The sequence below is a fragment of the Lepisma saccharinum genome, chromosome 6, assembly GCF_977018435.1.
Source record: "Lepisma saccharinum chromosome 6, izLepSacc3.1, whole genome shotgun sequence".
NCBI lineage: Eukaryota > Metazoa > Arthropoda > Insecta > Zygentoma > Lepismatidae > Lepisma > Lepisma saccharinum.
In genome coordinates, this window is record NC_139234.1 from 35,621,589 (window position 1) to 35,644,890 (window position 23,302).

Sequence of the window (23,302 nt, forward strand, 5' to 3'; positions counted from 1 at the left end):
TCTGTGTCCAGTCCGGATTTGCCTACTTGTGCTAAACTTTGTTTTATTTTTGTCTGTAAAATCATTTTACTCAAAGAAGCTATTGACGGATTTTACATAACGTTTTATTCCTCTGGAAATAATTATATTAGGAGGGGCACATGCCCCTGTGCAGTGAATTGCAGTTTGGGAATGGTGCCTGCAATTAAAATCAACTTCTGCTCCTTTGATACCAAGTGCAAAAACCATGTGGTCGCTCACCCAGAGGTTATCGCAACTCTCAGGCACAGAGGAAGAAGACTACAATCTGGATGATAAAACATTTCCTCCCAAACATGGCCCCCGCACGTGTATGCTAAGAAAAAAAAAAAGACCTAGTATTTTGATGGAACTTATTTTAGTTTTAAAATACATATATCCCTGGTAATGCGGACTCATTGATTACCAAGAAATCTGATTCTTCACGCTTACTCTTTTACTAAGAAAACTTCACAATATAATCTCAGAACAAAGTTTATGGCAAAAATAAGGGTATTAGGAGTAATAAAAAGCGATAGAGTTGACCTTAATGACACCAGAAAAAAAAACAGCGCGCTAAAAAACACTAAGAACTTAATTGCACATTCACAGCAGAACATTTCAGTATCAAACTGTGAACGGACAGAAGCACGTATAGATTGGAAAATAAGAAGCTCATTGTTTCCTTCAGCATGGTGACTAATGTTATACGGTAAGTTATACAGCGAGGTATAATGCTTTCTTCTTTCTGTATTGCTATCATTGGGTCTCGTTATTAAGAATGGTAATTAAGACTTGCACACTTATTGTTACTAATGTGATAACAACCTGCAAGACTCCAAGTTATGTTCTTTTTTGTTTGTGTGTTAGTTCCATCCAGTGAATATAACACACATTGAATATTATGCAACAAATGGATGGATTATTACTTGACTTGAAGCAAAAGTTGCCATTGCACGTTACTTGTTGCCTTCTCAAGTTCCCGTTTTATTCCCTTACACCCAATTCAAATTACAATAGTCCAATACACATGTAAATAGTATGGGAACTGTTCTCACTTTTAAACCAAAAACATTTGACTATTTAGGTACGAAAGAAGAAGAAAAAAAATCTTAATATAGGTTCCCTCTTATATTTCATTTTAAACATTAAAAAAAAAAAGTACTGTCGGGTGTAATTACTCAGACATACACTCACTAACGTTCACACTTGCCTTCACTCGTCCATGATATCGGTTTTGCGATAGAAAAAGAATGAATTACATTGTAGCTTTGTGTGTCGATGAATACGAAAATCGAAGCAAATAAAGAATGACTCTTTAAGTCCACCTATACTGGAAAGACAAACTTGAGGAAAAACCATGTTCTCAAATAACAATCCATCACCAAATGCACCTATGTTGAGCTGCATAAAAGTGCTAGAAAACCCATAGCTGCTGAATTTTTACGTAATTTCATTAAAATTTTACCACGAGATAAAAAAATCAGATCGTTCCTTATGGATTGTAAGAATTAACTTGTTAGATTAGTCAGCTAGCCTAGAGCATTAATAAAATTATGTAGATTTTTATTGTTTTCTATTGTTTCAATTTCTTGATTAATACGAGGGTCACTATTTATATTTTGAGCCTAACAATGAAAAAACAGGAATTTGGCATTGAAAACTGCTTTATTGTTTTTCGAAGTATTCTCCTTTATGGTCAATACACTTTTGCATTCGTTCGAACCATTTGTCAAAGCAGTTTTTCCAATCTTCTTGAGACACCTCCATAATATGGTTTTTGAACGCATCAACGGCGTCTTCCGCCGACGAAAATCGTTGTCCACGCAATTTATTCTTGACATACGGGAACAAGAAGAAGTCATTGGGTGCCAAATCAGGACTGTACGGCGGATGACCCATCAATTCGATTTTTTGACTGTTCATAAAGTCGGTTGTTAGACGAGATGTGTGACAGCTGGCATTGTCTTGATGAAGAATGATCCGACGGCGTTTGTTTGTTTTCCGCATTTGACCGAAGACCTCTGGCAAACAAATTGTTGTGTGCCATTCAGAGTTGACCGTTCTACGTTCCTCTAAAGGCACAGTTGCCACATGACCAGTTTTCCCGAAAAACCAGGCGACCATTTGTTTCGATGTGCTTCGAGCGCGAACAACTTTTGTTGGATTGGGTTCATCTTGAAACACCCATACAGTCGACTGCTGTTTACGTTCCGGCTCATGATTCGTCACCTGTTACAATCTTATATACGTCTTTTGAAGCACCACGATTGTATTTATTGAGCATTTGTTTGCACCAATTCACGCGAGCGTCTTTTTGAGTTTTTGTCAAATTGTGTGGGATCCAACTAGAACATACCTTTCTCACAGCTAAATGATCATGTAATATTTTATATATGCTGGTGGAACTAATGCCTATGGTTGCCTCAATCTCACAGTATGTCACACGACGATCTTGCAGTATTAGGTTTTGCACAGCATCAATGTTTTCTTGAACAACAACTGATTTTGGACGACCTTCGCGAATCTAGTCGGTGAGCGAATGGCGGCCACGATTAAATTCGTTATACCAGCGTTTCACAGTGGCAAAGGATGGGGCTTTATCGCCAAATGTGGAAGTAAGTTGATCGATGCACTCTTGTCTTGATAATCCACGTCGAAAATCGTAAAAAATCATCGCACGAAAATGTTCACGAGTTAATTCCATTTTATTGTTGTCGCGCAATCTCCAAGGCAACATAAACAACACAAATGAAGCTATTGACAAAACATTTGATGTACGTTATGGTCAATAATGCCAGACGATTCCGTGCAAACGTCAAATCGCGCCTAACTTCAATCAGTGTTGCCAAGGCTCAAAATATAAATAGTGACCCTCGTACGCTGCAGAACCTTAGTATGCTGGGATTTGGAGTCAAACTCGGTTCGAAACCAACCATTGTACAGCACTGGGTTGAAACGGAATATTGTGATTGAGAAAGGTTGTCACTGTTTGCTTTAAAGAAAAGGTCGTTGGCTGAGCATTTTGAATGAACTTTTTTTCCATCAATGAGGTGAACAGCATTGTACCCAGCACACATGACGTTTCGGATGCCATATGCAAGGACTGCTGCACACATAACATGGTTTAATATCAGTAACGTGCGGTGACGTCGACACTTGGGTTAGCAATCAGTGGCGTGCTCAAAGGGGTCATACCCCTCCCCCCTTTAGGACCCAATATTCCTCAAAAATAGAACGTCAATAACATGAAAAGATTGCAAAATGATGAATGAGTACTAAAAAACGTACACGTAACCCCCACCCCATTCGAAAAGAATAAAAAATATATTTGATTTGACTACTAAGCCAAAGATCCTGGGTTCGAATCTCGGCTTGGCCATGGGTATTCTTTGTGTGTGTCCGTTCATCAATTGTATCGTATCATCTTCGCGAGTAGCCAAAAGTGGCGGAAAAGCGAAGTAAAGTAAACCAAATCAAGCAATCAATCAATGATATGATTTTTTTTACTTAGCGTCGCTTTCTTGTCACATTTGGTTAATTGCGAAGATGATACGATAAAATTAATGAAGGAACAAACACAAAGAACATCATGCCCAGGTCGGGGTTCGAACCCGGAATTCCTGGTGTCGTAGCGCGTTGAGATACTCACTCCCCTACGGTTGGTTGATTTGGTGTTTTAAGTCCACTTTATGCACAGAAACAAAACAGGTAACAAAACACACTTTTTTGTAGTTTCTTCAAAAATATTAATTTGGCTTTTTTGAGTTCCGAGATACATTTTTCATTCCAAATTATGTCATTATTCGCTGCAGAGTACAACACATAGAAACAAGAATACGCGCTCATCACGGGTTCGAATCCCGGCCTGGATTGTTCGAGGTCCCTTCATCAATTTCATCATATCATCACTCATCCTCATTTTCGCGATAACCAAATGTGGTAGAAAAGCAAAGTAAACAAAATCAACAATAATATGAACGCGCGTTCTCTAGCCCAAATAATACATCCGTTAGAGGCCAAGATATTAGTATATTTAAATAAAACACTACTAAAACGAGAGCGAGAGAGAGCCTGAGCAGATATTTGTTACTTAAATCATTATATATTCCATATTTGAAAAAGAAAGAAATTAAAAAAGGAAAGCATAACATTATTGCCTGCACATAACACGTTCCCATTTCATAAATAATAAAACTACATCCCATATTATACATACTTATCGTACAACGTTTAAAAGGTTGTGTAAATACAGAGAACATACGTACTGCAGAAAATTTTACCCTGGGTTCTTTACGAAGATTTACAAAGGAATCGAAGGGAAACCAATGCCCTATCTGTCCTATAGGAGATAGACTGGAGGACCTAAAAGCACGAGCTTTCTACCACTGCAGCGGGGGGCCAGGGGACAAGGGAGGTAGGGGCAGAAATCTTCAATTTTCCTTCGGGCGGCCGTTTCTACCTGGAACTGGTGAGGCATAGGAAGAGCGAGCTAGGCCAGCTTTGCCCGCGGATCGCACCGAGGGACGAGAAGCACGTGAAAAAAAGTGTTGCATAAATGAACTGTGCCTTTAACAAGATAATAAATATTGTGATTTGAACATAATTAGAGATGTGAGATTGATTGATTGATCTATCTCTGCTAGACTAACTACTCTTCAGTACAAGTCACTGTTTAATATGGTGTATACTTCCATTCCAATATGTATTATTCATCGTTGCTGTGCAAAGTTAATCTGTTATGGTAACAGTATGGGCAGTGTAGTTGCATACACATGATAAATTGATTGATTTGGTTTATTTTACTTCGCATATCTGCCACTTTTGGCTAATCACGAGAATGAGGATGAGTGATATGATAAAATTGATGAAGGAACTCGCAAATAACACCAATGCGTAAGTCGGGAATCGAGCCCAGGGTCCCTGGCTTCGTAGCGCGCTGTGCTAACCACTCCGTCACGGAGGCCGGCACACATGATAAAATGTCTGGTTTTTCTCGAGTGTTCGCATCGTCACAGATACATTTACCTGTGGTATCGTCGAAACAAAGTTGCAAGGCGAAAACACGGTATCTGTTACAAGTTCACTTTATGGACAGATGGGCTAATCAATCGGAACTGAACCTACTGTTTAAAGTGGGATTCAAACCAATGTGTGCTTCCACCATGTATTGAACCCAGTAGCCTTGATTACAAGGCGACGACACAAGGCGAAAACATTGAGAAAAGTTGTTTACTTTCCTGTTCTCTATATGAGCGTTGTACACTATGAGCACATTCTCTACGTTCTATAGAATTATTGCAACTAAAATATTTCAATTTTTCTACGCACCTGAAGCAAAAGGTACGAAAGGCAACATTATTCCGGATTTTTACTTACGAAATGTAGCAACTCTAGACTACTGTCATTTTAGGTACAGCAGGTAAAGGTTTATTGACATTTCCTTGTATCTTCCCTGCCCAATGGGTTGAGTACCAGGGTTGATTAAAATAGAGATTTTTATTTTTAAAAAAATATATTTTCATGTTTTTTTCAATTTAAATCATGTTTCTATTTAAATCTAGAGTTGCAAAAAAAATATGGCTTTTTTGGGGGGGAAAATGAAATTTTGGCTTTTTACCAATTTCAGCAAAACCTATTTCACTTGAAGTTACTGTTATGAGTTTACAGGTTTGTAGTGACATATTTTACAACTAGCTAAAACAATTGTACATGATGTAGCAGCCAAGAAACAGTTATTGGCCAATCCCAGTGGACACATATTGCATAGTGGTTCAGATACAATTTTAACCCTAGCTTACCATGGGTGGGAGGGTTTGCTGGCCCACCACCTCTATTTGTTACATTTTTCAACTGTTTGAAAATAAATTACATTGTTCCCTAGGATGTTCCCAATATTTCTGTATTACTTTTGTTCATAAAAACATAAATGTAATGTAATTAGGAGACAAAATGCACTTGGTGCCATATTTGAATGTATTTCATTCAAGACACTCCAGCCAGTGACAGTTGGTTGGTAATGATGGTAATTATTGTAATTATTATATTTAATAAACAACTGCACTTCTACAAACACAAAAGCATTAATTAAAAATTATTATGGATTTTGTGAGTTTTAGTGAATGCTAAAATATATGTGAGACACTTATGCAATAATTAGTTATTATTTATTATTGATGATAGTAACTTTTGTCATTATTATAATTAATAAATTGTACATATATAATCAGCAACGGAAGCAGTGATTCAATAATATAATGTTTCTTTTTAAATTTTAGTGATAAAAAAGTGTGGGCCTGTGAGCCACCCCCCAGTATGTAAGTTTCTTGTATGACACGGGTAAGCTAGGGTTAAAACTAAATGTGTAGTCCTGATGAGCACATCTGACCATAAAATGGACTTAAAACAAGCTTTTACATGTTTGTGTGTCATTTTAAATGTTGATGTAATAAAATATGAAACAAATGTTAATATCAAAATATTCGATGTTTCAGGACAATTAAAAATCTTTACTGTTCATAACCAAGGTGGATTAATATAAATCAGGTTGATTTAAATTGCGATTTTGAAAAAAATCACTGATTTAAATCACTTTAAATAAATAATTTATAGAATAATGTACACAAGGAATTTGTAGATATCAGAATCACTTTTTCTGAAAGTACGTTAATCTTGTAATCATTGAATGGTGTTTATTAGGCTCTAAGAAAGCTAAAGAAAGGGAACAAAATATTTGTCCTGATGGGGTGAAGCTCATACGAAAGGAAATGTAATATGTAAACGTAAATTTTACTTGATTTAAAGTTCAATTATTTTTGGAGCCAAAAATAGCAAACTTTTGTGTATAATTATATACAAAATACAAATCATGTTATGCCCTAAATAATATAAATATAATTAAACTGTAAATAAACATGGCAGCTGATAATTTGCAAACTATCATTACAAAATTGAAAATATTCAGCTACAAAGACTATAAAAAATATTTTAAGTTACAATTATATAGTACATCCAGAATGTTTTATTTTCACTGGAAGAAAAGTTACTGAAATGATAGTTTCATTAACACACTCAACAAACATTTCTACAGTAGCTTCATATATAGAGTATCAGAAACAGAAAAATGTATTACATATATTTTTCAATTTCCTTTAATCAAACTGTTCCAATATTTTACAGGGCTGTTAAGCAGAAAAAACGTTTCTATAAAAAAAGATATACACATATGTATGGTGGCAAAAACCACACAAGAAATTTTAAGTGTTTTTTAAAAAAAATTAAAAAAAATATTTCTATCCACCCTGTTCACAACACATATGCACAAGTATACAACATATTACATGAATCTGTGTATATATCCTGTTTAACGGAGCTTTGAGACAGAAGCAACACCTGGCTCTTGGAAACCAACCCTTACAAGTATGCAACCTTTCGAACTGAAGCAACATAAGATGCAAGTGTCGCTTGTCATTTGGCCCGTAATTTTTTCTCATGGAACTTTCAGACAGAAGCAACAAGTGACATGTGTCAGTTGGAAGCAGATCCTCAGTAATCCATTCAACCTTTTGAACTGAAGTGCGGCAATGAGCTTAACATGTTACTTGCATGTTGCTCGGACTACACTGTTTTCTCAATGGTGTGCATCGTGCAGCTTCAGTCTGTTGTTCTAGCATGCACTGTGAATGTTTTGCTTTATACTGAAGGAGACTTGTCGCTTGGCACCTGTGACTTCAGTCTGAAAGCTCCTTCAATGTCACACATCATGTCACCTCGGTCTTGTTTGTGCATGCAGGGTGGATGCTTGCTTATAGACTGAAGGGGCCCATGTCACTTGTCACTTCAATGCGACACCCCCCACTGTACTCTCATGTGTTGCTTCGGTCTGAATGTTCTCTACACATAACAAGATTGTTAGCTACTTCATCAGATATTAAGATTTAAACTGGGATTGGTCGCGGTCGCTGTAGTAATGTCGCTGGTTGAGAGTTGCTTTTCAGACTTATTTCACTGTATTTTAATTTTTTTAAATTTATTTTTTGTACTTGTAATGATCTGTTTATTATAATCGTTCTTATTCATTACATTTTTGTTTCAAAATGTTTATTTGTTTTGAAACAGCATAATATGTGTCGTCGAAGCCAACAAGTCTCAGCGTTAACAAAAAGGGCATGTTGCCCTGAGGTACGTAGTTCCATCTGATCTCCAGAAATCTGATATGATATAAAATCACTGTGACACTTTTCGAATTTTCTATTAACACAACAAGAACATATAGGTATGAAAACTCACTAGAAACAGGATAGACCTATTGACTAAATAATGCACAAATGTAATTAAAAAATACATAACTTAATCGACTGTGTGTGAGCTCTGCGCTCACACTGACAACACTATTTCCACAACAATGGTCTCTCTAATAATGCCATTTACGTCATCTCATAAAAATGTGATCAGGTCGCTCGTGAAACTCTAAAAGTCAGCTCGAGAGCACCACAGGCCAATATTTTAAATAAAGTTAAAATGGCACTTCATTAAAATTTAAAGTGATCGCGGCACTCACCCTCGACCTATCGCAGGTTAATTTAGCCTGTAAATCACAGAGAACAAATTGCAAGTGCTGTTGTTGGAAAAAGGTCGGCTTTTGATAGAAGGTTTGTTTTCTAATCATGAATGGGCCTCTGGAGTGGAAAAAAGTAATGCTGTTACCTTGTGATAAGAAGGGGTCTGAGGTTCAATCTTCAGTGGATGCAGGGTGCTTCGGATCTCATTTCAAACTGTAGGTCGTCCAGATCTCTTAATTTATTTATTTTTTTTTTATTTTTTTTGGCGGCCAGTCTTATTTGCCTCTGCTTCAGTTTTAGTGGCAGTGTTTTTCAAACAACGGGCTGCAAAAGGTCCATTGCAGCCAGGTGTTGATGACTAATTTAAATCTAATTTTATATTTGACAGCAAGTCTATACATAATTTAACTATGATTAACCCATAGTTGATATATTAATATTAGTTAAGGCTGCATATTAATTTCCATATAAACTTTGAAGATCTAGTTAGGTGAATATGTTTATACTACACAGATGCATTTAATAAGTCTACCGAAATATGAAGATAACACTCAGAAAGAACTGCCCATTCAAAGAAGCCAGCTTTTTTGAAAACACTCTTTATATCTAGCTACGAATTTCATATTGTAAATTGTATTTTACATTTAGAAATGAGTGTGTATTTTACAGTAGGGAGATAAACGAAAACCATGAAAGGAAAAATACTGCCAACTCCATATTTTAATTGATTTGAGACACTTTTGTGAAAAAATCCAAAAAGAAAGTCAGGAAAAATTTACAACCACTTCCAACTCTAAATCACATACATAAACTTGTTTGTGTTTTTGGCACATGTTTGTACAAATGTATACATTTGTTTTTCGATGTTTAAAACTATTTTCTGATAATTTCTATAGTCTATACATAAAGTGGTACACTGCTTATCAGAAGAACTTCCCATATAAAATTTTTGTAACAAAACACAGTGTTTGTTCTTAAATTGGAAAACAGCATGTTGCCTCGCTTCTCATCAAACTAAGATGGCAGTTTTTTTTAAAAAAAAAATATTTATTCTATTTTAAGAGCTGCTTGTAGCAGCAGACTGCATCTGTAATTATAACTTAAAATTAAAAAGGAATTAGTCTTATAATGCTAACAACACATTTCCTTTTACATTTCAAATTATAATTTGTTAATTTTATCAGCTGCCATGTTTAGTTGGAGGATAATGACACTATTCACAGTTTAACATAATTAGTATTCTGTATATATTTCCACAAAATGTTCGTTGATTTTTCCATGCAAACATAATTGTGTTGTGAAGTAACATAAATTTAGTGTGTTTGCAGTTTAGTTTATACATTGCTTTTGTATGAGTTATGGGCTCCAGCTTTCAGTACATATATTTTGTTCCCATGCTTTTCTCTTGAAAACTTACGAATATCTAAGAACCAAATAAACATCATTGAATGATTGCAAGATTAATATACTTTCAGCAAAAGTCATTCTAAGGTTGTTACAAATTATTCTGTACATGAATACATAAATTATTTCTGAAAGTTTATTTAAATCAAAAAAACATTTGTCAAGAACATGAGCTCAATCACTTGAGATGCCTTGCTGGAAGGAAGGTTTACGAATATTCACCATCTAAACATAGTTGTGCTGATTCAAAGGTATTTACTGAACACAAGATTCAAAATTCTTGGAAAAAACTAACACATGCCGTCCAGCTTGAACACCACCTTACACACAATCCTCATCAAAGTCTTTGCTCAATATGCTCTTCCCTTTAGAGGTGAGATTCACGAGAGAAAGTACCAAAATGAGAATGAACTGACAAAGTACAGAGTTTGTTCTGCTGAGCACATTGCACCTATGCTGATATCTGAACAGGTGTTAGCATGAGCAACTTCTGAGATGATTTACTCTGAAAGTGGATAGCTGTTATTATGTATGAAACATGGCGATGGTCCCTGTCAATGTGCATTTTTTTTCAATCATATCAACAACAGTTACAGTTTGACTGCACTTTACATCACTCCTAGAAAATACGATAGTCCATTTTGCACAAATAGTCTCCTTTTGCAACTCCTTTACACCTTGCTTGTTATCTATGATGCACACGAGGAATAAATATGCATGCACTACAGCACTCATATATTAGACAATACATATTACAGCACTGGTCTCAGATAATGATAAACGTAACTACTGCCTCTTTTACTTGGAACATTAATTTATATCCAATGAGATATTTTAGCAGTGCCAAAAAACAAGCCATGCATTGCATCCAACTCATTTTTTTAAAAAAAAAATTAGAACATTAATTTCTGATTATGTACTACAGTTAAATAAACATGAATTTGGAGAAAATGATATTACTTTTTAAGTAAAACTGAACACACATGTGAAGCAGGAGCTCCCAAAAGAGAATCGTGGCTTTGAAGGCACAGGGTGGAATGTGGCAAAATCATGACATGTACCCCCCCCCCCCCAACACACACACACACACACACACAGGCAAACCTACAGCACTGTATTTCAGTCAACAGTGATATATTTACTTTACTATATTTCTAGCTGTCCATTTCTAGATATAAAGACATTCATTTCCTATGTTACTTCTAGTATGGTCTTTGAATTTTCATTATTGTTATCTCAATTTTCAGGTTTGATTCTGTAATATTTGCCACCATGACTGCACTTCTAGTGGTAACTGATGTATTAAGTTTACCATACACAATCCAGAGAACACAAGAAGATATCTTTCCAAATGAGCAACAACTCCCCCAAGATCCTTGGCTTCAATACTTGGGGCAACTTCAACTCGGACAAGAGGCATCGTCACCAAATCAACAACAAGATCTAAGGAATCAACAGCAAATTGGCAGACTTCAAGTGGGCCATTTACATCAAGATGCAGAAGATTCGGATCCATGGAGTGAACAACAACTACAGAAATCCGAATTTGAACCCGAATCGATTGGACAACATCAATCTCAAAATCCATGGAATGAAAAATATGAAAAACTAGAACCAGATGAGCCACTAGATAATGGACGTTTCCTGGCTGGTGAACAACCATTTCAAAATACATGGAATCAGCAAATGGGAATTTTTGACTTTGACCAAACACATAACTTCAATACACAAAACAGACAACAAGATGCAGAACCCCTCAACATAGATCACCAACAGCAACAACAACCTGAAGCACTAGAATTGGGACAACAACAATCCCACGATCCATGGGTTCAACATGACTATTTATCACAAAACAGACAACAAAATGCAGAACCCCTCAACATAGATCACCAACAGCAACAACAACCTGAAGCACTACAATTGGGACAACAACAATCCCAAGATCCATGGGTTCAACATGACTATTTATCACAAAACAGACAACAAGATGCAGAACCCCTCAACATAGATCAACAGCAACAACATCAACAACCTGAAGCACTACAATTGGGACAACAATCCCACGATCCATGGGTTCAACAGGACTATTTATCACAAAACAGACAACAAGATGCAGAACCCCTCAACATAGATCAACAGCAACAACATCAACAACCTGAAGCACTACAATTGGGACAACAATCCCACGATCCATGGGTTCAACAGGACTATTTATCACAAAACAGACAACAAGATGCAGAACCCCTCAACATAGATCACCAACAGCAACAACAACCTGAAGCACTAGAATTGGGACAACAACAATCCCAAGATCCATGGGTTCAACATGACTATTTATCACAAAACAGACAACAAGATGCAGAACCCCTCAACATAGATCAACAGCAACAACATCAACAACCTGAAGCACTACAATTGGGACAACAATTCCACGATCTATGGGTTCAACAGGACTATTTAACACAAAACAGACAACAAGATGCAGAACCCCTCAACATAGATCACCAACATCAACAACCTGAAGCACTACAATTGGGACAACAACAATCCCAAGATCCATGGGTTCAACAGGACTATTTATCACAAAACAGACAACAAGATGCAGAACCCCTCAACATAGATCACCAACAGCAGCAAGACCAACACCTGGGAACACTAGATCTTCTTCGATTACAATCACATAATTCATGGGCTCAAGAGCCAGATCAATCCCAAAGCAGACAGTTCCAAGAAGAAACGCAGAATCTCAACCAAGAACAAGATGATAAAAATCAAAACAAATTGCATCATGAACAACTCCAACAACAATCAAATAAACCATGGAATCAACAGCAGCATTTCCAGAGTAACCAGCAACAGGAAGATGATGGTGTTCTTGATTTGTTTGGCCAACAATCTGAAATCACACCTGATACAGAAATAGGCTGGCAGGAAAATGGAAGATTGAAGCCAGATACTGAACCACTCATAAACACACAACAAGAATCACAAGCCCCTTGGAACCAACAAGTGGAAAGATTAGAAACTGCATCTCAACTAGATGATACACATAGCCAACAATCCCAACAACAATGGAACCAGCAAGCAGAAAAATTAGAATTTGGTCAACAAGATGAAGGTCCCCTAATTTTATTCAACCCCCAACAAATACAAACTTTACAGAATCAACAAGCAGGGGCATCAGACATAGGAGAAATTCAACAGAATGCTGAATATTTTGATTCACAGAATCAACAACAATCACTAACTCCATGGAATGAACAGGTGGGACAATTACAACTTAATCACCATCTGGAAGATGAGTCGCTTAATTCCATCGATCAGCAAAATTTTCAAGATTCATATACTCAACAAAACATACAAGAAGCACAATTTCCTCAACACAATGAAGCAGAACTGCAACAAAATTCTGAAAATGTTGATCAACAATTGCAATACTTGGGATATCATCAATCAGGAAGATCTCAATTTGATGAAGAGCAGTCACAAGACCAGGATCAGGAACAAAATTATTGGATTCAGCATTCAAGATTAAATGATCAAGGAAGTCAAGAGGAACAAGGTGCAGTTGAGAGTACCACAGAGCACCAATATTATATCAATACAGACACTGAAGATCTAGAAGTAAGTTCACTTAATACAGATAAGCCATCAGTTTTAAAGAAAATTGGAAATAAAGTTAAAGAAACATACAACAAAGCAAAAGATAAAGCTAAAGCATTTGGTAACAAAGTTCAAAATTTTTTTGGTTAACATTACTAGATGTCAAATAATAACTACATCAAGTCAAATCAGCAAATTTAATTTTTTTACCTTAAAAAAATAATGAATTATGCAATATACATAATATTAAGAACATCAAATTCAGACTGCTACAGTGGAACCTGCAGTAATCTGGAAAATATATAATTGGGGTCATACTGTAAGTACTTGCACTATGTTGAAGCCTAAAATGATCACACAATGTAGGTAACAGAGCCATTATTATTTACATTTGATTATTTAAAACCATTTGAGATGTTCTTTTAAATATTCTTTTCAGCATGCATTGCTTATATTTCACTCTTTCGAGTAAGATAAAATTACACATGTGGGAAAATGTGATTCTGTTTATTTGTAATAACAAATAACTTGTAATTGCAATGAGCAACTTATGAATAATGAAGCATTGCCACATGTGTTCTTTCTAATATCAGTATTCTATCATTTCAAATATAAACTACGAATCATATTTTTCTTTCTTTGTTTCATATAAACTGGTAGTGATAATGATATTAACTTAACTGATAGACTACATGAAATGGTTGAAAAGTTACAGGAATTAAAATGAATTTCTGATTATTTCTTTGTAAAAATTGATAATTCAGAGAAAATTATCTTGTAGCATGCGCATCAATAAATACACACATAATTTAAAACATTAAAGCTTATAAAAGCGTTATATTTCTCAAGAATGTAATTTTTAGTTTAGCATAATATACATTTTAAAAAATGTTATCTGACGAGAGATGTGCATTTTTATATGTATTGTACAAAAATAAAATAATGTAGTTAAACTATTTTTTAAGGTACTCTATCCATGTCGCCCAAGATAGGAATATTGGTTTATCAGTAAAATCATTGATAATTTCACTCATCTGATATTTCCATAAATAACCTGTAATTTTATGTAAAATTCTGTCTTACTGTTAATCCTTAAACAAGAAGCCATTGTACCTCTGTCCCAGGCACGGTTGGCCCTATAGCACACAGGATCAGTGAACCCCCAGTAATATACGATAATCACCTCGAGAATGAACAATAAACAATGTCTTTACCTTTTCACATTATTTCGCTACAATTTAGCTAATTGGGACTGGACCTACAGTTTAAAGTGGGATCCGAACCACTATGTGCCTCCACCAGGTATCAAACCTGGGACCTCTTGATTACAGTCTACAATTGAAATACCACATGCACATATTGTAGAGCTTCTTCAGCAGCAAAGGATTACACAGGTTGATGTGGGTTCTGGAAAGTAAGGTGTTTCTTTACTAATTTGGTACCCCTGAACACGAAAATGACATCAGTTTTTTCCATCACCTACAGTTTTCTCTGCACAGCTACCCCACCCCCCCTTCCCAACCTACTGCAGCTTATTTACCACAAGCAACTGGCTGCGAAATCTACGTAACAGTAGAGCATATGATGTGCATTGGAGTAGGAAAGAGTGGCGTAAGAGGTAAAACCTGATAGTGGGATCCAAGAACATCGTGAATGAGCATTTGATTGACCCACAACACATTTTATTGCCTCCATTGCACATAAAATTAGGACTCATGAAGCAATATGTGAAAGCTTTGGACAAAACAGGAAACTGTTTCCAATACCTGTGTAGGCAATTCCCAAATTTTTCAGCTACAAAGTTGAAAGATGGGATATTTGTTGGACCGGATATATCTAAGTTGATGTCTGATGAGCACTTCGAAAGTACAACGACGGAACTAGAACAGCATGCTTGAAGAAGTTTCAAAAATGTTGTGCGTTATTTCCTTGGCCAGAATAGGCACGCTGAATACAAGGAAATAGTGGAAGATATGCTACAGACATTTAAACAGTTAGGATGCAAGGTGAGCCTGAAATTACATTATCTAACGTCACACCTAGACAATTTTCCGATAATTTGGCTGACACATCTGAGGAACATGGTGAACGGTTCCATGAGGAGCTTAAAACTCTCGAACATCGATATCAAGGTCGTTGGGGAATAAACATGATGTCTGACTACTGCTGTTGTATCACACGTGAAGGAGAAGTGACACACAAAAGGAAAGGCATCAGGTGTTCACTTACTGGCAAACGTCAACGAACGTAATACCTCCGCCTGGTAAGTTTAGAACTTCTTATTGTGTATATTGTGTCCATTTTGTCTTCGGAGGCGGCCCTGAATTGGACCAATCCTCCACATATAGTCTAAATCACCCTATTTTAGCTTCTTGTAATATTATATGCCTCTCATGTTGCCTTTTTAACGTTTTAACTGTACCATTCTGCCTCCATCTTCCTGTACTTGCGTTCCGATTTCATTTGGTACAGATTATGATGATTGTGCAAAAACCTGACGTGATGTAGAGAAACAGGCATAATTTTCGTGATCAGCACACTTGATTTCTTCGGAAAATCATGTTTTTATGCAGACCCCAGACAAAGTCTAAATTTGTTGACCTATGTTATTGTAATCAGAAGCAGTCTGACTTTACATCTCACTTTCTATGGCCTTCTTGTTCTGCATTTGTAGTTTGTCACTTCTTAGAATATTCCCATTTTGAGCATTACACAAAAAAGATAAAAATTACTTCGTCTGGAGCTTTTTATCAGGTAGGGGTTGCTAACATGTTCACATGCCTTGAAAAATAAGATGTATGGTTTCTGAAATACTGGCAACCATCCAGTGAAAAAAGCCCCAGACTGCATAAGTGGCTTTAACCTTTTTTTTCTGGTGTACTATCTAGTGCAGTAATGCACAAATTCAGTGAATGTTACACTAATTTTGAACCTCATAGATACGAATGGTAAATATTGTATTGCAAAATATTTTCATAAAATGCCTGTCACACAATTTTTGCCTGACAGCAATTGTTGTACACAAGCATCACTGTGGATTTAATGATGATACAGTATTACTTTTTATTCAACTAATAGCCTGTGTTTCTGTACATAGTATATCACGTGGAAAGTTCTTTAGGCATAAGTTTTCTTGTGGGTGTAAACATTTTTTGTTGCACAGTCCATTTTAAACATTCCTTACGTTACTTACTTACTTACGTTATCAACCGATAGCTTGTAACCTGTATCACTGTACAACTACATACTGCCATGACCATTTTCATGTAAATCATATTTTCAGAACTGCAAAATGTGTCAAGTCACATGCATGTGACTGGGAGTACCTACTTTTCCAGATTTATGTATTTGGGGAACAAAATTAGATATGTTACAGGACTTGAAACGCGGTTAAAAATACATATACGCACAGTAGCGGACTTAATGGCCATTATCAAAACAGCAGAAAAGACCGGAAACCTAACAAACGAATATATATACAAGTTCTGATGTGGGTGGTGAAAGTGGTCACCGAAATTAATCAAACAAAATAAACAGGTATGCGGATATGTTCACAAGTTTTTGTGCACATGAATATGAAAAATTGCACACACACACTTTAGCTATAATCTTTATTGCTATAATTTTCTGTATGGAATATCATAGTAAAGTATGGAGTAAACAAAATTCAATGGACAAGCCATTTAAAGCATGAAATTCAGAGCCAACCTCTGTGGCAGAGTGGGTCATGTACAGCTCACCGCTCAGGAGAAGATCCCTCCCGGAAGTCAAGTGACGTAGGGTCAGGCGACTCCACTATTAACGTTTGGGGTGTGCACCCTGGGTCAGAAACAAGCACTTTGGTCTCGCTGTAAGCTGTAAGGCTTGATTCACATCCATGCTCAAATCACTGTCCGCGCACAATAAGGGGGTATCCACATTAGCGGTCAAAGCATGATCATCGTCAATCTGGTGTTGATTTCTTGACAGAGTACACCGATTTTTTCTTTTGATTTCTTTTTTAATAAAGAACCTGACGATTGTACTAACTACAATGTTTAAGATATTTTTAACGACAGAATTGGCTGTTACAGCACTGGCGTTCGAAGAAAATTGCAAAAAAAAAATAGGGAACATTTATTTGCACTTACAATGTGCAGAGCTACAAATGTCAACAATGGTAAACATTACTTTGTCGATCTAATTTTGGCATGAATTTTTTTGGGCTGATTGATTCATATCGACATTGTTGATAATTTATTTTATTTGAATGTTTCAGACACAACACGGCTAAATAATGTACAGGATAAGCAATACAAAAATATTCTGTACGGGGGAAACAAGTTTTCTCATCAGTCGCCGATCATTCCGTTCAAGCGATTCTTTCCGAATCCTCTTGATTGTCGGCTCCGACAAACCTGTTGCTGCAGACGCATGCTTGGTGCTCTGCATAATTGACAGATTTCTTTTCTTCAGATTCAAGATCTCAGAATTCAATAACTTTGCTATCTCACGTGCTTCACTATGCACAGTAGCACCTTTTCTCCTTACACCTGCCATAACTTTTAAAACACTACGAAAACCACGCAAAATCCCCCAAAAAATCACAATTAAACACCCATGCACAAGCACTTCCACGACGACAATGACCACAGCGAAGACTTCCTGCTACCCCTAAAATCTGAAAAATACACCAGTTTCCCCCTGTCTCTCCGCACGTCCTCACCCCTCATTTGGGGATCTTCTCGTGAGCGGTGAGATGTACTGTGCTATGATGCAAGGGGTAAGGCATGCATATGGGTTTATCCCAGTTCATCATTCATCCTCAGTGTCACTATTAGCCTGAAGAGATAGAAAAGTGATACAAAATAAAAATAGAAAAATGCATACAAAATGTGGAATTCATATTGTAAATGAAAAGATAAAACTTTTTAACTCAAAAAATCTAAATCACTGCACTATAAGTCACCTAAAAGAATACATCCATGAAGTACTTACATAATTTATTTATGGATAATACAGAGTTGCCTCAATAAACAACACAACACAATACAAAATTACAAATTGCATAAAATTCCAATATTATTGTTCCTAACACTTACCTCCGGCAACGATTTGAAGAAACTAACGAAGCCTTGCTCTTGAGGGGCATCTGAAACAAACAAGAATTCATATTACTAAATTTTACTGCAATTATGTATTATTTGCATTACAATGCTATTGGCTGGCCAGTTCTACAAGCAGTATTTTGATACAATTATTTTATGATTTGTGTGGGGTTTGAACATCTAGACCAGGGGTGGCCAATGAGTCGACCAGTCAACTGGCAAGCCGCGAGAGGTAGCCCGCGGTGCTCTGTCATATTATACGGATTTTATTTGACTGTATTTTTCATATCTACATACCGACGTGAGTCAGCGTTCTCTACAATGAATGCGATAAAATCAAAGGAGAGGAATCGATTAACTGATGATCACTTGATTTCCTGCTTGAAAGTAGCAGTAACGTATATGACTTGCAACATGATAAACTCATTGGTGGAATGCAGTGTCAAGTGTCTGGAAATAAGTGAACTGACTGCTGAAAAGTACAAAATAGTTGTGCATTTTTTTTTTTAAAACCTTATTAAAAGGATGAAAAGATTCTAATGATGAACTGGGGAGATACGGCCTAAAACAGGTGCCAGGCCCACAGTACTGAAGCCAAATCATATTTAATAAATAAATAATTAAATAAATAAATAAATACATAAAATAAAATATGTCAATTTTATGGTATTGGCCTTTTGCTTCCTTTTTTAGGCTCTCGTTGTTAGGTCTAATAAGATAGGTAGACAGCCAGTGATTCTTGAAATGTAAATTAGCCCTCAAACCAAAAAAGGTTGGCCACCGCTGATCTAGACATATTCAACTATCTACCAATACGCGTATGGCCTAAAAAACTGCAACAAGAAAGTGGTCAGTCACTTATTGTTGATTTACAGTATACATGAAAACAGTTCAAAACATGACTTCTATTCCTGGCATATTTAATATAATAATTCTGCTACAACTGATAATAATCAGTATATCAACTAAAATTATAGTTTGTCCACAAGTTTAAAATTTATTTTTTGTTTATTCAAAACCTACTTTTACTACAGAGCAACATTTTTTTTTACCAGAAAAAGATTAAATTTTCCTGACATTTCCTAGAAAAAGTAAATTCCCACACTTTTCCTGGAGTTCCAGGTTTTCCAGACTGTTACACACACTGATAATTTAATATCTACATTACATTTTGCAGATATTTAAATGAATTCAGTGGTAATGGTATAACTTTTGAAATGATCTTTGCAAGTTGTTGAGGATGTAGAATGCATTTAGAATAATGGAAATGATTGTGGAAGTAAATTTGAAGTTCACAGAAACTCATTTGTGTTTTTTTAAAACATGCAGAAAGTAATAATTTGGAAGCAATTATGTCATGAAAAGTAGTTTGTGCAAGTGACCACACTCAACACTTGCCACTGTGCGAAGTGTTCTTATTACACAGAAGATATTGTGTACATTTGTCCAAAAGTTAGAGGAACATGTGGAAATACTAATGCATTCATACCTTACAATCCTAACCTTTTGAAACATATAAATATTAATTTGTGAAGATGGAGATGAGTTATGTTATGAGAAAATTGATGAATGGACACTCACAAACATCCATGCACAGGCCAGGATTCGAACCCGGGACCCCTGGCGTTGTAGCACGATGTGCTAACCACTCCGTCATGATGACCAGCTAAACAAAATATGAAAATTGGCTATTTTGCACGGACGGCATGCCAGGGTGGAATAGTTGAAATTGGTTCTTGTGAATGGATGTTGAATATGAGCCACTGTCTTTCAAAAATTTATAAATCTTTTTCAAAAAGGGACTGATGAAGTAATTTCTAATGTGAGGCCTGTGAGAAGAAATGTCACTTGCCTGCTTTGATTGTTTTTTTGCATCACTTTTCTGCTACTTTTGACTAATCACAAGGATGAGGATGAGTGATAATATGATGGCATTTATGATACGACACTCACAAAGAACACCCATGCCTTGCTCCCCCTCCCCCCCCAAACACACTTACATACAGAGACTGATAATTAGGGAAAGGAATTTTACGTCCTAAAAAAAACATTTGGTAACAAAAACAAAATATTACATGCATTTTAAACACCTGAAATCAGTTTCTAAATGCTTACATCTTAGCGAGCTATTTTTTGGAAGAGTTGCAGAGGATCACCATAATTTTTTCCAAATTCTCCACTGTAAATCTGTGATGATTATCTCTAAAAAGAATCTTATATTGTGAGAAAGATCGCTCCACGTCACAAGAAACAATTCTTCCATATTTGAAGCACGAAATGCCACTAACGCTGAAGTTTTCCAAAGCTTCCTCTTCCTCTACTTCACCTTCCAAAACACGTACAATTTGGCAGAAAGTTTGAAAAACTTGGTTTTTCCCAAACATTTCTGTACATTTAGACATTAGCAATTGTGCGTTAGATTCAGTAGGGGTAATATTTTCCCCCAATAGGATCGTAGGCGAGGCACCAGAAGTCTGCCACCGAGCGTGTTCAAAGACAAAACAAACCTAACACTCTTGATATGAAAGAGGTGCGGAGAAAAAACATTTCGAGGTAGCTGAAGTCAATGAGCGATTTTAAGTATTTAAAATGAAAATTCGCAAAATATATATTTACATACGGAAAACTGGAAAATATGTGTTTTTATGTAGGCTAAAATAAAATTTGCTGTATTGACATATAAGGCTATGATCAGAATTTTGGCAAAAACGAGGGGGTCTATCTTATCGCAGAAAAAAACATTTATTTACCTAAAGTTCCGTTCCCAACTGATAATTACTATTTACTAATGACACATTTCAAGACTCAGATAGCAATAAAAACATGTAACTCTGAACATATCTGAACCATAGGGTGTTTCAAAAATCAAAAACGAATCTTGGAACACATATGTTGTACTATGCTGCATTTGGTGGAAATACTCCTTGTACAAAATATGTACCACGTCGTATTGTAAGAGTTAAGTTATTAAAACATGCTCAGTATGCGTTGACAGACATGCACAGAGTTCAATTTCAATTCACATACAACAAGCGTGTGTACCATAGGGTGGACAGACTTCCTGAAATGAAAGCAGTACATCCATGGATGTGTTTGCAGATATAACTAAAAGAACACAGGGCCAAGTGGAACCCTCCCCCCACCTCTTTGGCAAAGGAAAAGTCATGCTGCTTACATGTCCCCTGAAATATTACGCAATTACCTTAAATCAGTTTTCTTCTTGATTTGATTTAATTTTTGCTATTTAACGTCGCCTTTCTGCCACTTTTGGCTAATTGCAAGCAATAAATATAAGCTTCACAGTAAGACTGAGGTTGCGAGTGAAGCGTTATTCAAACTATTTTGCCTTTAAATCATGTATTTTTCTATAATAATGTCCGTCCAATGCACAAGAGCTGTTACTGGCATTTCCATCCATGTACTTGAACCAGATGTTGCAAGCATCTGATGACGTAATCCCCGGTAAGTGTTTCCAAACATACAGTTTTTTCACTATATTGCCCAACCTAACCTAACCTTACCATGATGGTAAGTGGGGCCGCATTAGTGGTTGCGGGCGGTAGGTCAATCACCCCAGGGGCGGAGCCCGGAATCGGTGGGAGATCCGAGTCAAAAATTTTAAACGAAAATATTTTTTTTTGTTTAAATTTCGCACCGATTCCGGGATGGATAGCGCCAAAAACCATTCACGGAATGTTCCGCGAAGCAGATAGGTAAGTATGAATGTCAAAAATTGACGAAACGAAAAAATGAGAGGTGTCCGAAGGATAGTAAATTTTTACCAAAAAAAAAGATACAGGTCGCATAGCACAATTAACTTTTCCGTGATTAACAAAAAATAGCCTTGCACTTAGTACAAGCACTTTATGGAATACCTGTACTTACCAAGGACCAGTTGTTGGTTCGGTTGCACAGCCATTATTTTCTTTAAGAATCAAGTCTGCACATATGAATGTCAATGATCTGATTAATATTGTTCTAAAAATCTATTAATATTTGACAAAAATATTATACACTCGACAATTGTTGGCGCGCTTTCTTACAACTTTTCTCACGTGTAAGACTATCGGCTGGACAGTTCTACATGCGGTAGTAGCATAGTCAAACCACAAGTGGTGACACAAAGTTAGATTATGCCTCGTGTGGGGTTCGAACACCCTGACGTGCTATCAACTTCCGATGAGCTAAGTTTCGAAAATAAAACCGTCTAACGTCAAGTAAACATATAATGTTGAAAATAAATTTAAAAGCGACAAATAAACCTTTGAGTAGGTTCGTTAAGTAACCCCAGACATAAAAATAAGTCTAAGTTTTCAGACGTTTGTTGCAGAACTGTCTAGCCGATAGCCCAAAGAGAATGGGGATATTATTCTCTTTGCGATAGCCCAACCATTCAGCGTTGCCAACACGTTCGTTTTGAAATTCCACCAACGTGCCCAAAAATTGCAAAGAATGAGATACAATAGATGGAAGCCGTTTACCAGTGGCTCTACCATTGGGGGCGGGGGCATTTCCCCCCCCCAACCTTGGTCAGAAACCAATTCTAAGGTGGGGAACATTGAACTATAGAAAAGCAAGGTTAGCAGAATTTAAGAGTAGGTGGACAAAATGATGCACAAAATGGAATTAGTTTTCATATATTTCTTG

General features: G+C 36.3%; 2 protein-coding genes across 3 annotated transcripts in view; one reads left to right on the top strand and one right to left on the bottom strand.

Annotated features, from left to right (window-relative positions):
• spel1 (DNA mismatch repair protein spel1) overlaps positions 1-22,784 on the bottom strand; it is a 70,771-nt gene extending 47,987 nt beyond the window's left edge. Inside the window, exons 1-2 of the mRNA XM_083123768.1 lie at positions 22,541-22,784; positions 18,650-18,699 (exon numbers count right to left, since the gene is read on the bottom strand). Of these exons, the coding sequence (XP_082979894.1) occupies positions 18,650-18,699; positions 22,541-22,574 (84 nt within the window). The 5' untranslated portion in view covers positions 22,575-22,784. The remainder of the gene's footprint in view (positions 1-18,649; positions 18,700-22,540) is intronic.
• Positions 575-14,769, top strand: LOC145988689 (uncharacterized). Of its 2 annotated transcripts, XM_083123767.1 has the most exons (3): positions 575-709; positions 11,210-12,366; positions 12,484-14,769. In XM_083123767.1, the coding sequence occupies exons 1-3, from the start codon at positions 690-692 to the stop codon at positions 13,716-13,718; spliced, it is 2,412 nt and encodes an 803-aa protein (XP_082979893.1). In that variant the 5' UTR covers positions 575-689; the 3' UTR covers positions 13,719-14,769. The 2 variants fall into 2 exon arrangements, with proteins under 2 accessions (XP_082979893.1, XP_082979892.1); XM_083123766.1 differs by having other exon boundaries at positions 11,210-14,769.
• Positions 22,785-23,302: the final 518 nt, after the last annotated feature.

Coding starts and splice junctions, on each gene's coding strand:
- LOC145988689 (XM_083123766.1), top strand. CDS start 690: ATGGTGACTAATGTTATACG. Junction 710..11,209: donor ATGGTGACTAATGTTATACG/GTAAGTTATACA, acceptor CTCAATTTTCAG/GTTTGATTCTGTAATATTTG.